A 13,893-nucleotide genomic window follows, 5' to 3' on the forward strand; every position below is an offset into this window, starting at 1 on the left:
TTATTGCTTCATAAGAGAATCACTTTCTCCAGATGAGGCTGAAACTTTACAGTTGCATGTATTAACTACAATTTATTCAGAGTACGTTGTTTCGATAAACACTTGTGCTTCTTGTGGTGAAGACAATGAACTTAAAAGTAAGGATATATTTCTTTTTGGTCTTTCAATGTCTTTGACTGTACTTTAGAATGTATGGTCTGTATCTGTCAACAGATCGACAGCATTCACTATAATAATAGCAGATGTGTTCCTATACAACCTACTACAAACATTCACACTAACATCTGCACAAGACATTTTTGATATTGTTAGAGATTCAAGAAACTACCTCCTTCAAGGCAGAAGGGAATAAAGTCATGGATGCTGATAGCAGCATAACAAACATATAACTAAAACTATGTCAATATCACAATGAAAAATTCTGCAACACTTAGGTCAAAGAGAGATACCAAATAATGTACTGAATACTTACTCTAAAACAGCCTGTGGGATGCATATCTGATCCAGATGGAGATGCTGACTAAGTTCATGTAAGTAATTGACATACATCACTTTCCTGCCAAACTTCACACTGCAACAAAATTGACAATTAAAATTAGAAATCAACATAACATAATTTAAACATAGAAACCAAAATTATAATTGCCATTATTGCTATCATCATCAATGGTGTTGGTGGTGGTTGTGGTGATTGTAGCAGCAGTGTAAAAATGTTTGATCTCCAACATTTGATAATAGAAGTGTAAGTTTTCCTATAACCTTGCATATTCTCAAATTGCCACATGATCACTAACATTTTATAGAAATATCTCAAATGAAAATACAACCAAAGAATTTTTTTTCAAATGAATTTTCATTCTGCAGTGAAAAGTGCACTGCTCTGAAGCTACCTGTCTGTTTACAAGTGTCCAGAATGAGATTCGAATCTAGACCCTTGTCTTTCGTGGTTAATGCTCTTACTGACAGAGCTTTACAGGCATGACTTACAACCTGCCCTCAGACATTTACTTCCATCACTTGTATCTCCGACATTCCAAACTTCACAGAATTTCTCCTGCTTACTTTACATCAACCTTGTGTGTGTGTGTGTGTGTGTGTGTGTGTGTGTGTGTGTGTGTGTGTGTGTTCCCAAATGCAGGAAAATGCTGCACCTGTTTCAGCACACAAATACACATTCCACTTACATTAAGTTAGTGAACAAATTATTACTGATTTTCTCTTATTCTGTAAGTATTGCATGGTACTTACACGCAATTATCTTATGTGCAGTAAAATTAACCCTTTCATTGCTATTGGCATAAAAGTGATTGTAACAGGTAGGACGCCCAATGGCTCAGGGAGTTCTTGTATGCCTGGATGGTATAATTTCAGATGGCTTAGTGTGTTCATTTATGCCATGTAGGTAGGGAGACCTGATGAATTAGGGCACTCATGTACACCTGAGTGAGGGCTCAGGTAAACAAGCAAAATAGAATGGCATCTTGCTGTTATCCGCATTTCAACATTCCTGTCAGTACTGTCATTATCTGCTCTTCTTAGTAATGTTGAAAATCACTACAGCTTTTACCTGCTCCTGGTCCCTTTCCACTTACGGCTCATGAACCGGGCCAGTCATGTTTATGTGTTTGGTCAGATGACAATGTTTCCTGTACCACTTCTGCAACAACGGAACAAAATTTATTGGACAAGGATATCATGGAACTCCTCATGAATAGTAGTGGTGAAGATGGTACTGATGAAGATCCAGATATGTCTGGATGTATTGCTGATTCTTTGACACCACAAGGAACTTTTTAATAAGATTTTTCTTCTGACGAGGGAAAAGACAATGAATTAGTAAGTATAACTTTGTCACAATAAAGAATGTGTGATTGGTTGGATGACTATACTGTGTCAACAGTCACCATTTTGTGAACACCTTTAGCTGTGTAAGAATAGAGTTCGCAAGAATAGACTTCATTGATTCAGCAAATCAATTATACTTTTTTGTACTTTTATTCCATTTGAATTTATTTCTGCCATTTTTAACAAGATAAATAATTACTTCACATTTCTTACAAAAAAATAAATAAAAAAAATGACATTACCCAGCAGGTTAGTATAATGGTTGTACATAGTGCAAGCATCTTAGCACCCCTGGTTATGCAATGAACTAAAACGTTTGAAGTGAATCAATATTATTTAACATATTCTCTGCTGCAAACACCAATATTTTCACATATACTGTCCAGGGACCAGTACAAACTGATTCTGTGTTTACTGCACATTTGTGGAAATTCCTCTTGAGTAAAATACTCCGGAGGTAAAATAGCCCCAATTCAGACCTCTGTGCAGAAACTACTCAGGCGGACGTTATTATCAGGAGAAAGAAAAATGGAGTTTTACAAATCAGAGCGTTGAATGTAAGATCCCTTAATCGAGCAGGTAAGTAAGAAAATTCAAAACGGGAAATGCATAGGTTAACATTAGTAATAGTGGGAATTAGTGGAGTTGGTGGCGGGAGGAACAAGACTTCCGGTCAGGTGAATACAGGGTTATAAATACAAAATCGTATAGGGGTAATTCAGGGGTTGGTTTAATAGGGAGTTAAAAAATAGGATTGCATATAAGCTACTATGAACAGCATAGTGAATGCATTACTGTAGTGAATATAGACACGAAGCCCACAGCTACCACTGTAGTACAAATTTATATACCAACTAGCTCCACAGATGACGAAGAGATTGAAGAAATATATGATGTGACAAAAGACATTATTCAGATAGTTGAGGGAGACGAAAATTTAATAGTTGTGTGGGACTGGACTTCGAAAACAGGTAAAGGGAGAGAACATAAAGTAGTAGGTTAATATGAACTAGGGGGTAAGGAATGAAAGAGAAAGCCACCTAGTAGAATTTTGCACAGAGAACAGCTTAATCATAGCTAATTCTTGGTTTAAGAACCATGAAAGAAGGTTGTATACATGGAAGAGGCTGGGGGACGCTGGAAGGTTTCAGATAGATTACATAATGGTAAGCAGGTTTTAAATTGTATGACATTTCCAGGGGCAGATGTGGTCTCTGACCACAATTTATTGGTTATGAACTGCAGATTAAAACTGAAGAAACTGCTTAAAGGTAGTAATTTAAGGAGATGGGACCTGAATAAACTGAAAGAACCGGAGGTTGTAGAGTATTCCAAAGAGAGCATTAGGGAACGATTGACAAGAGCATGGGAAAGAAATACAGTAGAAGAAAAATGGGTAGCTTTGAGAGATGAAATAGTGAAGGCAGCAGAGTATCAAGTAGGTAAATAGGCAAGGGCTAGTAAAAATCCATGGGTAATGGAAGATATATTGAATTTAATTGATAAAAGGAGGAAAAAAAATCAGTAAATGAAGCAGGAGAAAAGGAATACAAACGTCTCATAAATGAGATCGACAGGAAGTGCAAAATGGCTAAGCAGGCATGGCTAGAGGGCAAACGTAATGATGTAGAGGCTTATCTCACTGGGGGTAAGATAGATACTGCCTACAGGAAATTAAAAGAGACCTTTGGAGAGAAGAGAACCACCTGTATGAATATCAAGAGCTCAGATGGAAAACCAGTCCTAGGCAAAGAAGGGAAAGCAGAAAGGTGGAAGGTGGAAGAAGTATATAGCAGGTTTATACAAGGGCGATGTAATTGAGGACAATATTATGGAAATGGAAGAAGACGTAGAGGAAAATGAAATGGGAGATATGATACTGCGTGAAGAATCTGACAGAGCACAGACGAATGGAAAAACTGATAGAAGCTGAACTCGGGGAAGATCTGTTTGGACTACGTAGAAATGTTGGAACACATGAGGCAATACTGACCCTGCGACTTATCTTAGAAGAAAGATTAAGGAAAGGCAAACCTACGTTTCTAGCATTAGTAGACTTAGTGAAAGCTTTTGACAATGTTGATTGGAATACTCTCTTTCAAGTTCTGAAGTTAGCAGGGATAAAATAAAGGGAGTGAAAGGCTATTTACAATCTGTACAGAAACCAGATGACAGTTATAAGAGTCGAGGGGCATGAAATGGAAGCAGTGGTTGGGAAGGGAGTGAGGCAGGATTGTAGCCTATCCCCAATTTTATTCAATCTGTACTTTGAGCAAGCAGTAAAGGAAACAAAAGAAAAATTTGGAGCAGGAATTAAAATTCATGGAGAAGAAATAAAAACTTTGAGGTTCACCGATGACATTGTAATTCTTTCAGAGATAGCAAAGGACTTGGAAGAGCAGTTGAATGGAATGGACAGTGTCTTGAGAGGAGGATATAAGATGAACATCAACAAAAGCAAAATGAGGATAATGGAATGTAGTTGAATTAATGTGGGTGATGCTGAGGGAATTAGATTAGGAAATGAGTCACTTAAAGTAGAAGAGTTTTGCTATTTGGGGAGCAAAATAACTGATGATGGTCGAAGTAGAGAGGATATAAAATGTAGACTGGCAATGGCAAGGAAAGTGTTTCTGAAGAAGAGAAATTTGTTAACATTAAGTATAGATTTAAGTGTCAGGAAATCGTTTTTGAAAGTATTTTTGTGGAGCTTAGCCATGTGTGGAAGTGAAACATGGACGATAAATAGTTTGGACATGAAGAGAATAGAAGCTTTTGAAATGAGGTGCTACAAAAGGATTCTGAAGATTAGATGGGTAGATCACATAACTAATGAGGAGGTATTGAATAGAATTGGGGAGAAGAGATGTTTGTGGCACAACTTGACTAGAAGAAGGAATCGGTTGGTAGGACATGTTCTGAGGCATCAAAGGATCACCAATTTAGTACTAGAGTGAAGTGTGGATGGTACAAGTCTTAGAGGGAGATCAAGAGATTAATACACTATGCAGATTCATAAGGATGTAGGTTGCAGTAGGTACTGGGAGATGAAGCTTTAACAGGACAGAGTAGCATGGAGAACTGCATGAAACCAGTCCCTGCACTGAAGACCACCACCACCACCACCACAACAACTACAATAACAACAACCACCACCAAAGAGTGGCTCCACTTGTGCTGAGAAGTATGATTAGCCAATAGTGATGTGTACTCTCCCACAGTCTGCAGCAATCATTGAATGAGTCAGCCGCCCACCAGTCAGGCGCACAGTGTGTCCCCCCACCAGCCAGCTGAGCAGGCAGGATACTCAGTCCTCAAAGCCGTGAAAGGGTTAATATGCTGCTTTTATGCACATTGAATGTTACATTGTTACTCTTAACAAAAAGTTTACACATCAACAACACTGAGAATACAAATTTTATTGCAGAAACTCAAAATTTTTGAAATGTGACAAATATTAGTGTAAAATCACTTATGAAAGTGGATGAATTTTTCAAGCAAATATCACATTTATGACAAACTTAAAAGTCAAGAATACAGTAAAGATAAAAACAAGAAAACAGGAAATGATAAATAGTGTGCTTTTAAGCTTCAGCCAAATTGTTTTCTCCATTTGATGCATGGTATTTTAATAGCCGATCCAAGCATCCTCTTTTTGTACTCTGAGCCGTGTTATAATGCATACTCTGTGTCTGGACTTCAACAAAGATATGGCAAGTATGATTTATATCACAGCTCATTGATATTTCCACAACCAATCCACTCATCATCTTCAGGTTATAATGGCTGCTTGCTGTCTGTCTGGTTGGAGTCTAGACATCAATTACTCACCTGAAGGAGACAGCCAAGTCTGCTGTTGAAATATTTTGCAGAAAATGGAAACAACTCGTCTGAGGAACTGAAGATAATAGATCATGTCTAAGACCAAAACTGTAGAATTGAAAAACCAATAAACAAAAATGACAGCTGCAGGAGTCAGTAAATGAGTATATCAGGCCATTAAATTCTAGCCAGTTGAATTTTTTAGATTAAAATTGATGCAATCAATCATGTCAAGAAAACCTGTCATATCAGAGAAAATAATGACTTTGCATACTGTCACCCTAATACTGATAAATTAAAGCATAACAACTACATGCAATTTATACCTATGTCAATGGATGGCAGTGACAAAAGATATAAAAAGGGAGAGTAGAGGATATATGCAATGAAATTTATGTCCTATTTAAAGGAACAAAACTTTATTGTCCATGGATTACTTGTAATAATATAGTCCACATCATTCAGATAATGAATTGAAATATTAAATCAAAATTTTTGTCTCTGGATTGCTGAACAGAACTTTTTTCTTCCAAACTGGACACATTATGGAGACTAAAGCAATACGTAAAAAGTGAATCAGTTCAGAATCAAGGAGGTGACAAAATTCTTAATGGATATGTGAGATACAACTTGGTGGCTGTTTTCCAGTAACATAATTTCAAAGCTTGTTTCCTGTCATCACGAAATCAGTTTAAGCATACTGAATATTCACAGTATGCAACAGCTGCCGTATCTATATCTGTGGATATTGCTGGAGGCAGTTGCTAATCTGTTCAGTGATCAATTTTAGTAATCTAAAATGCATTGTCTTATAATCATTTACTTTTATATTAATGCTATAAAGAAAAGCTACATAAAGTAAATGATAAGCATTTCTTTCAAATTTACTAATAAACCAATGTGTTTACCTTATAGCAGCACGAAATATCTGCCATATTACTCTGATGAAATTTGTTGGATGGACTAGATACAGAGCCTTAACATTCTTCTTGTATTTCCGATCAAAGGCCTTATACGCTTGCCATAGCCATGACAGTGATGGTTTATTTTTACTTGTCAGTCCATAGTGGAAATAAACAAGACTGTAATCTTGCTCAACATATTTATCCAATGTATACATTAGGTACCTAAAACAGAATGAAAATGTAGGATTAAATAACCATCTTTCATCGTGTTACAGATACAGTTTATTTCACAAATGCTACTACTATTAAAGAGAATATACATGAAAAAGGGTCGGGGGGGGGGGGGGGGGGGGGGAGGAGGCGATAAAATAATATGAGCACTCTTATACTGTTGCATAATGCAAGGTCAAGACAATGTGAATTCTCATGAAGTAGTCCTGAATTATGAACAATGAAATTTCCTTGAAAAGAAACTCTTGAATTCCTCAAGAAACATCTAAGGTAACATGTCTTTATTGAGCTTCCAGCTCATAATATTCCAATCATGCAACCATAGATATTCTGAAAGTCACATTATTTTATCCTAATGTTAATTTTTAAAATATCTCAGCTGTAAGATAGGGCACCAAACTCTTTGACAATAAAGGAAATAATCCATGAGTCAATGAAAGAACAAGGAGACACAAAGGTTTTAATAAGCCTTAGCAGCTGCCTTTATTTACATTGACACTCAACATATGATTGTCCAAACCATTAAGAAACCTCTATTCAGGAGTGGATCATGGAAGGAAGTGAGGTCATTTCAGACTGAACAAGCATGAGCTCAGACTGGTGTGGCGATAGATGGCATCAAGATAGCCCACCAGACTCACCTCCTGATGCAACTGAAAACTTCACAGAAAACCCAATTTTAGTTGCATGTAGGTTACGCAGTTCTACTGTAATCAATGGTGTAAAGTTTAATCATCCTACAATTAACTGGAAAAATTACAGTTTTGTTAGTGGTGAGTGTGGCAAGACATCTGTGAAACATTATTAAATGCCTTCTCTGAAAACTACCTACAATACATAGTTCAGAACCCCACTAATCGGAAGCCATGAATGAGAGCCTAAGATTGAGTTCTGTGTATTGCTCACTACGGCCTCCATTCCACATCGGCCGTTGTGGGTGAACACACATAAATGCAAAAATCATTAGGACAGACACCACAAGACCATTGATAGCCACTAAAGAGAGAGGGGCACCCTGCATTGAAGCCAAAAGGTCCTGGGATTTCAGGATCCAATACAGCCTTCGACTCACCGTATGTTCAAGTAACTTGCAGAGGACACCAGTTAAACTGATCGGACAACAGCTGTCCATCAGAAGAGCCAGTTTACCCAATTTCAAAATAATGAAACATTCTCACCACTAGGAAGGGAATTCCCCCTTGCTTCCGAGATGGTTGGTTGGTTTAAAGGCTGGAGAAGAGAGCAAACTTCAAGGTCGTTGGTCCCTTGTTCCTAATAAAACAATGCCACAAGTGTGAGAATAAAACGGACGAAACATATAACACAAAACAGAAAGAAAGGAAAAGCCACAAGAATGAAGGGAAGGCAACAAACACTAAAAGGAACAAAAGAGGACAAGAAATCAACAGAGAGATGCTAGAAACAGAAGAAAGTAAAACATGAAAGCAGATTACAGTAGTTGGCCAACCAAGAGAATAAAAAAAGAAAAGCCCGCCACTCTGCAACACATTAAAACCTCCACCCTAAAAGCACTAGGGTGGAGGTCACAGACGGACAAAGGACATGCGCTAAAACCTACATAGATGTATAAAACCCACTCTCACAGATAAAACGTAAAACTAAAGCTGCTGTGGAGGCATTGTCGCCCAACACCGAAGGCAGGGTGCTGGGAAAATTAAAAATCTGCCACAGGGTGACTAAAAGTGGGCAGTCCAGCAAGAGGTGGACGACTGTCATTTGGGAGCCACAGCAACGCTGAGGTGGGTCCTCTCGATGGAGTAGGTAACCATATGTTAGTCACGTATGGCTAATGCGGAGCCAGCAGAGGACAACTGGTTCCCTGTGAGAGGCCTGCATGGAAGACTTCCACACATTCATGGTCTCCTTAATGACACACAGTTTGTTGTGCATGCTCTTATGCCATTCCATCTCCCGAAGCTGGGAAACCCTGTAGTGTAAGACAGAACGCAGGTCAGCTTTGGAGATGCCTATCTCCGGAAGCGGTTTCCGTGACGCCTGTTTGGCCAGCCTGTCAGCAAGTTTGCTGGCGGGGATTCAGACGTGTTCTGGGGTCCACACAAACACCACAGAACAGCGGGACTGTTCCAGGGCATAGATGGACTCCTGAATGGACGCTACCAGAGGGTGGCAAGGGTAGCACTGGTCGATAGTTTGTAGGCTGCTTTAGGAGAAATGACTCGCCAGGGCATGAGCGGATATACTCAAAAGCATGAGATACGGCTGCCAGTTCTGCAGTGGAAACACTGCAGCCAACTGGCAAGGAGTGCTGCTCAATATGTTCTCCATGAACATAAGCGAAGCCTACGTGACCATCAGTCAGTGAGCCAACGGCGTAAACCATTTCAGAGCCCCAGAACATGTCGAGAATCGACAAGAAGTGACAGTGGAGAGTGGCGGGGTTAACCGAGTCCTTAGGTCCATGCACAACGTACAGACAAAGCTGCGGCCGAGGCGTACACCATGTAGGCGTACGTGAACGGAGCGCAAGTAGAGGTGGTAAAAGGGAGGACTCCAGTACAGAGGGAAGGGACTGTATGTGAACCGCAATCGTTAGCCCTGATCTGGGCCACTGATGCGGGAGATGGACTGCTGTGGGCGGGTTGGTTGGTTGGTTGGTTTTGGGGTTTGATGGGGGCTAAACATCGAGGTCATCAGTCCCCAGTTCAAAACAGCCAAACAGACATACTTGTAAAAGGCCTATACAGTAAAAGCGTAACCTCTGCATCCAGAGGGAGGGAACACCAAGGGGTACAGAGCTAAAATGAACACCACAGCAACACAAACTAGAGGACACTTAAAAGGAGCAGAGCAAATAGTTGACTAGAGTAAAACAGACTACAGTGGTTGATGGATCAGGTAAAAGGTCAACCTCTCAACTACAAATGAAGAACCTCCAGGTAGAGAGTGCTGATAGAAGTACCAATACAACTTGTTACCATAAAAGACACTATTTTGGTATCCACGTCACAATTAAAAGTCGCTGGAGTGGGTGTAGCCTGAGAAATCATGCGAGAGCACCCAGATAGCTGTGGGTCAAGCGCGTATGTCCAATTCGGAGACGGCAGCAAACAACTGAGTCCTTACATGTGCCCCTCAAGGATTAGTTCCATACGGCTTGACCATGCGGAGCTTATTTGGCTTGTTCGCGACAGACCATTCAGAGCTGCAGACATCACAGACCTTGCGATGTAGGGCTGACTGGAGGTCTCTTTCCATGAGACCAAGCTCTAGGGATGGCGAAGTGGTGGCCTGCTTGGCCAACTGATTGACACGTTTGTTTCCTGGAATGCCGATGTGGCCCGGGGTCCACACAAACGTCATTGAACAACCACACTCGGTGAGAACAAAAACAGCATCTTGAATACCAGGCACCAAAGGGTCCCGAGAAAAACACTGGTCGAGTGCTTGCAATCCACTCAGGAAGTCACTGCATATGACAAATGACTCCCCAGGGCAGGAGGAAAGGTGAGCGAGTGCATGATAAAGAGCAACCAGCTCCACAGTGAAAACACTGCTTCCACAAGGCACGGAATGCTGCTCAACGTAGTCGCTGTGAATGAAAGCAAACCCAGTGCGTCCATCGACCACAGAACCATCGGTGTAGACTACACATGCATCGCGAAACGAGGCAAGAAGAGCCAGCAATTGTTGATAAACACTGGCAGGTGGAACGGAGGACTTGGAGTTGCAGGACAAATCCAGGCAAAGCCACAAGCGAGGGAGGGACCAAGGAGGGCCAGAAGGATGGAGGAAGGGGAAAGGACAAAAGTGACGAGAGAAGGGAATGAAAGCGGACCGCAATGAGAAGACCCGACCTTGGCCGCCGTTGTGGGGAGGGGAGTGCAGAAGATGGAAAAAGGAGCCTGCGGTTTGGGTGGTCGGACGAGGCATGGACGCGGGCGATGTATGACGCAAGCAGCTCTTGTCGGCGGAAATGTAGGGGAGGGATTCCAGCTTCTACAAGAAGGCTAGTTACCGGACTAGTGCGGAAGGCACCTGTCGCCAGTCTTACACCACAATGGAGAATCAGGTCGAGGATCTGCAATGTTAAAGGTGCTGCTGAGTCGTACACCACGCTCCCGTAGTCGAGACGGGACTGGACTAACGCCTTGCTGTAGGAGGGTTGTTTGTGCAGCCCCCCCAAACGATGTGGCTGAGGCACCAAAGGATGTTGAGGTGCCACCAACACCGTTGTTTGAGCTCGCGAAGATGAGGTGTCCAAGTGAGCTGAGCATCAAACAGCATGCCAAGGAAGTGATGCGTCTCCTCAATGCGAAGGAGTTCATTGGCAAGGTAGAGCTCTGGATGGAGGTGGACTGTGTGACGATGACAGAAATGCATCACTCGGGTCTTGGAGGCTGAGATCTGAAAACCTTGGTTGGATGCCCAAAAATGTGCCTTACGGATAGCTCTCTGCAGTCACCATTCAGTGACACTGATCCTTGGGGATCTGTAATAAAGACAAAAGTCATTGGCTGATGAGCCCACCGCACCTGCAAGACCATTAATCGCCACCAAAAAGAGGGGAACACTGAGAACCAATCCCTGCGGGACACCGTTCTCCTGAATATGAGCAGAGCTAAAATATGTGCAAACTCAAACCCGAAAGCAGCGATTGGAGAGGAAATTCCGTATACCCCATAAGCCCCATTGGTGCAGCATAGCAAGGATATGATGGCACCAGGTGGTATCGTACACCTTCCGAAGATCAAAGGAAACAGCAACTAGATGTTCTCCGCCGAGTAAAAGCTGTACGAATAACCGACTCTAGTGAGACTAAATTGTCGATCACTGAGTGGCCCTGACGGAAGCCCCCCCTGTTGCTGGACTAGGAGGCTCTAAGCTTCGAGGATCCACATGAGCTGCCGACTCACCATCCGTTCCAGGAGTTTGCACATAATGTTGGCAAGGCTGCTAAGGCAATAGCTATCAACCACCAGTATCTGCACCAGGTTTCAGCACTGGGATGGTAACGCTATCCAGCCAACGAGTTGGGGAAACGCTCTCCGTCCAGATGCGGTTAAACAGGGTGAGTAATTCACCCTGACAGCATGCTGAGAGACGGCGAAAAAACTGGTTGTGAATTCGGTCTGGACCTGGAGAGGTATTGGGGCAAGCTGTAAGGGCACTTTGGAACTCCCATTCACTAAACGAGGCGTTGTATCGTTCCCAATGGTGCATGTGAAATGACAACTGCGTACGCTCAGCCTGCTCTTTAATGGCGCAGAATTCTGCGCTGTAGCCTGCTGTCGTGGAAATACGAGCGAAGTACTCTGCCAGATGTTCGGCAATGGCGACTGGGTCAGTACAAAGTGTACTCCGAAGAGAAAGGCAAGGGACAGATGCAGGAGAGAGAAAGCCAAAAATGCGCTGAACACGCGACCACACCTGAGATGGGGAGGTGTGAGAACCCATGGTGGCAACATGTTGTTCCCAGCAGTCCTGTTTGCTCCGCCGGATTAACCGCCGAGCCTGGGCCCGCAGCCGTTTAAAGGCAAACAGATTCTCTAGGGAAGGATGATGCCGATGTCGTTGCAGGGCTAGCTGGCGGTCCTGGATAGCTTCTGCAATCTCTGGTGTCCACCAAGGGACTGACTTACTCCTTAGGGTACTTGAAGAGCAGGGGACAGTTGCCTTGGCAGCAGAAACAATGACCAATAGTGACTTCGTCCACTGCCAAATCAATGTCACCAGGAAGTGGAGCAATGGCCATAATAGCTGAGGTGTAGACTGCCCAAACAGCTCCACGAAGAGACCACCGTGGCAGCTGGTAAGGGGGTTGGGATTGAAGAAGAGAAACCAGGATAGGAAAGTGGTCGCTACCACTGAGGTAGTCGTGGACCCTCCAACTGAGGAATGAAAGAAGACCTGGGTTACTAAGAGAGAAATCAATGGCCGAGTATGTGCCATGAGTCAAGCTAAAATATGTGGGAGAACCAGTGTTAAGGAGGCAAATGTCCTGCTGTGCTAAGAGAGCCTCAATGTTCCTACCCTGGCCCGAGATCTGGGCCCCACCCAATAAAGGGTGGTGGGCACTAAAGTCCCCCAAAAAGAGGAATGGCGGAGGGAGCTGGGCAAACAAGGCAGCTAGGTCGGCAAGAGGGACAACCTCATCCGGGGGAAGGTAGAGGGAACAGATGGTAAGCTCCATTACTGCCCATATTCTAACAGCCTCAGCCTCGAGAGCCGTGTGAAGTGACACTGGGGCACTAGGAACAGTGGCAAGAACATAAACACAGACACCACCAGACGCCCTGTCGTATGCTACGCGGTTCTTATTGTAACCCCGGTAGCCACAGAGGGAGGGGGTCCGCCGAACAGGAAACCAGTTTTCCCGCAGGGCCAGACAAGTGGCAGGGAAGCGGCACAAAAGCTGTTTCAACTCAGCAAGGTAGTGGAAAAAACCATGGCAATTCCATTGAAGGATAATGGTATCCGACTGTGAAGACATGAAAGAACCCGGGGAGGATAGGTCACGCCTTAGATGCGTTCGCCGCCACCGATTGCGAAGTAGCCTGATCAAGTTCCATAGGAGCAGCGGGTTGAGCAACATCTAACTCCTCAGGGGACGCTAGATGCTTCACATCATCTTTTTGGTAGGGTCCCGTTTGTCCTTCGGTTTATCAGGCTAGGTGGGCTTTTCAGACTCAGTCTCATAGACCGAGGAAGACCTGGAAGCCCTATGGCCCTCAGGTGGTGGCTTTTTGAGCCACTGGCTGACATGTGGAGGGGCAGCAAGCGATCCCTTCCACGTGAAGGGAGCCGGAGGAGGCGGGCACTTCTCCGGCACAGAGGTGGGGACTGAAGTCCCCAAAGAAGGAGGGGTTGTTACTCCCAATGTTGATAATGGAGGAGCAACGGAAGAGGGTGTTCCCCAACTACTTGGGGGGCAGGAATGAAGGGCCCACAAAAAGCGGCTGAGCTTGGGAGCTCATCGCCAGGGACGGCGACATCGAAGCTGCTGCAGCAAACGTCGATGAAATGTGCACAGGGTGAAGTTGGTCATACTTGCGTTTAGACTGTGTGTAAGTGAGCCTGTCCAAGGTCTTATACTCCATAATCTTCCGTT

The 13,893-nt window shown here is 43.2% G+C and overlaps 1 protein-coding gene across 1 annotated transcript in view; it reads right to left on the reverse strand.

The window, feature by feature from the left end:
• Positions 1-13,893, reverse strand: part of LOC126266647 (rho GTPase-activating protein 1-like) — an 81,277-nt gene that overhangs the window by 29,764 nt on the left and 37,620 nt on the right. The window contains exons 4-5 of the mRNA XM_049971039.1: positions 6,576-6,794; positions 473-571 (exon numbers count right to left, since the gene is read on the reverse strand). Of these exons, the coding sequence (XP_049826996.1) occupies positions 473-571; positions 6,576-6,794 (318 nt within the window). The remainder of the gene's footprint in view (positions 1-472; positions 572-6,575; positions 6,795-13,893) is intronic.

This window comes from Schistocerca gregaria, chromosome 4 (assembly GCF_023897955.1).
Source record: "Schistocerca gregaria isolate iqSchGreg1 chromosome 4, iqSchGreg1.2, whole genome shotgun sequence".
In the NCBI taxonomy this organism is placed as follows: Eukaryota; Metazoa; Arthropoda; class Insecta; order Orthoptera; family Acrididae; genus Schistocerca; species Schistocerca gregaria.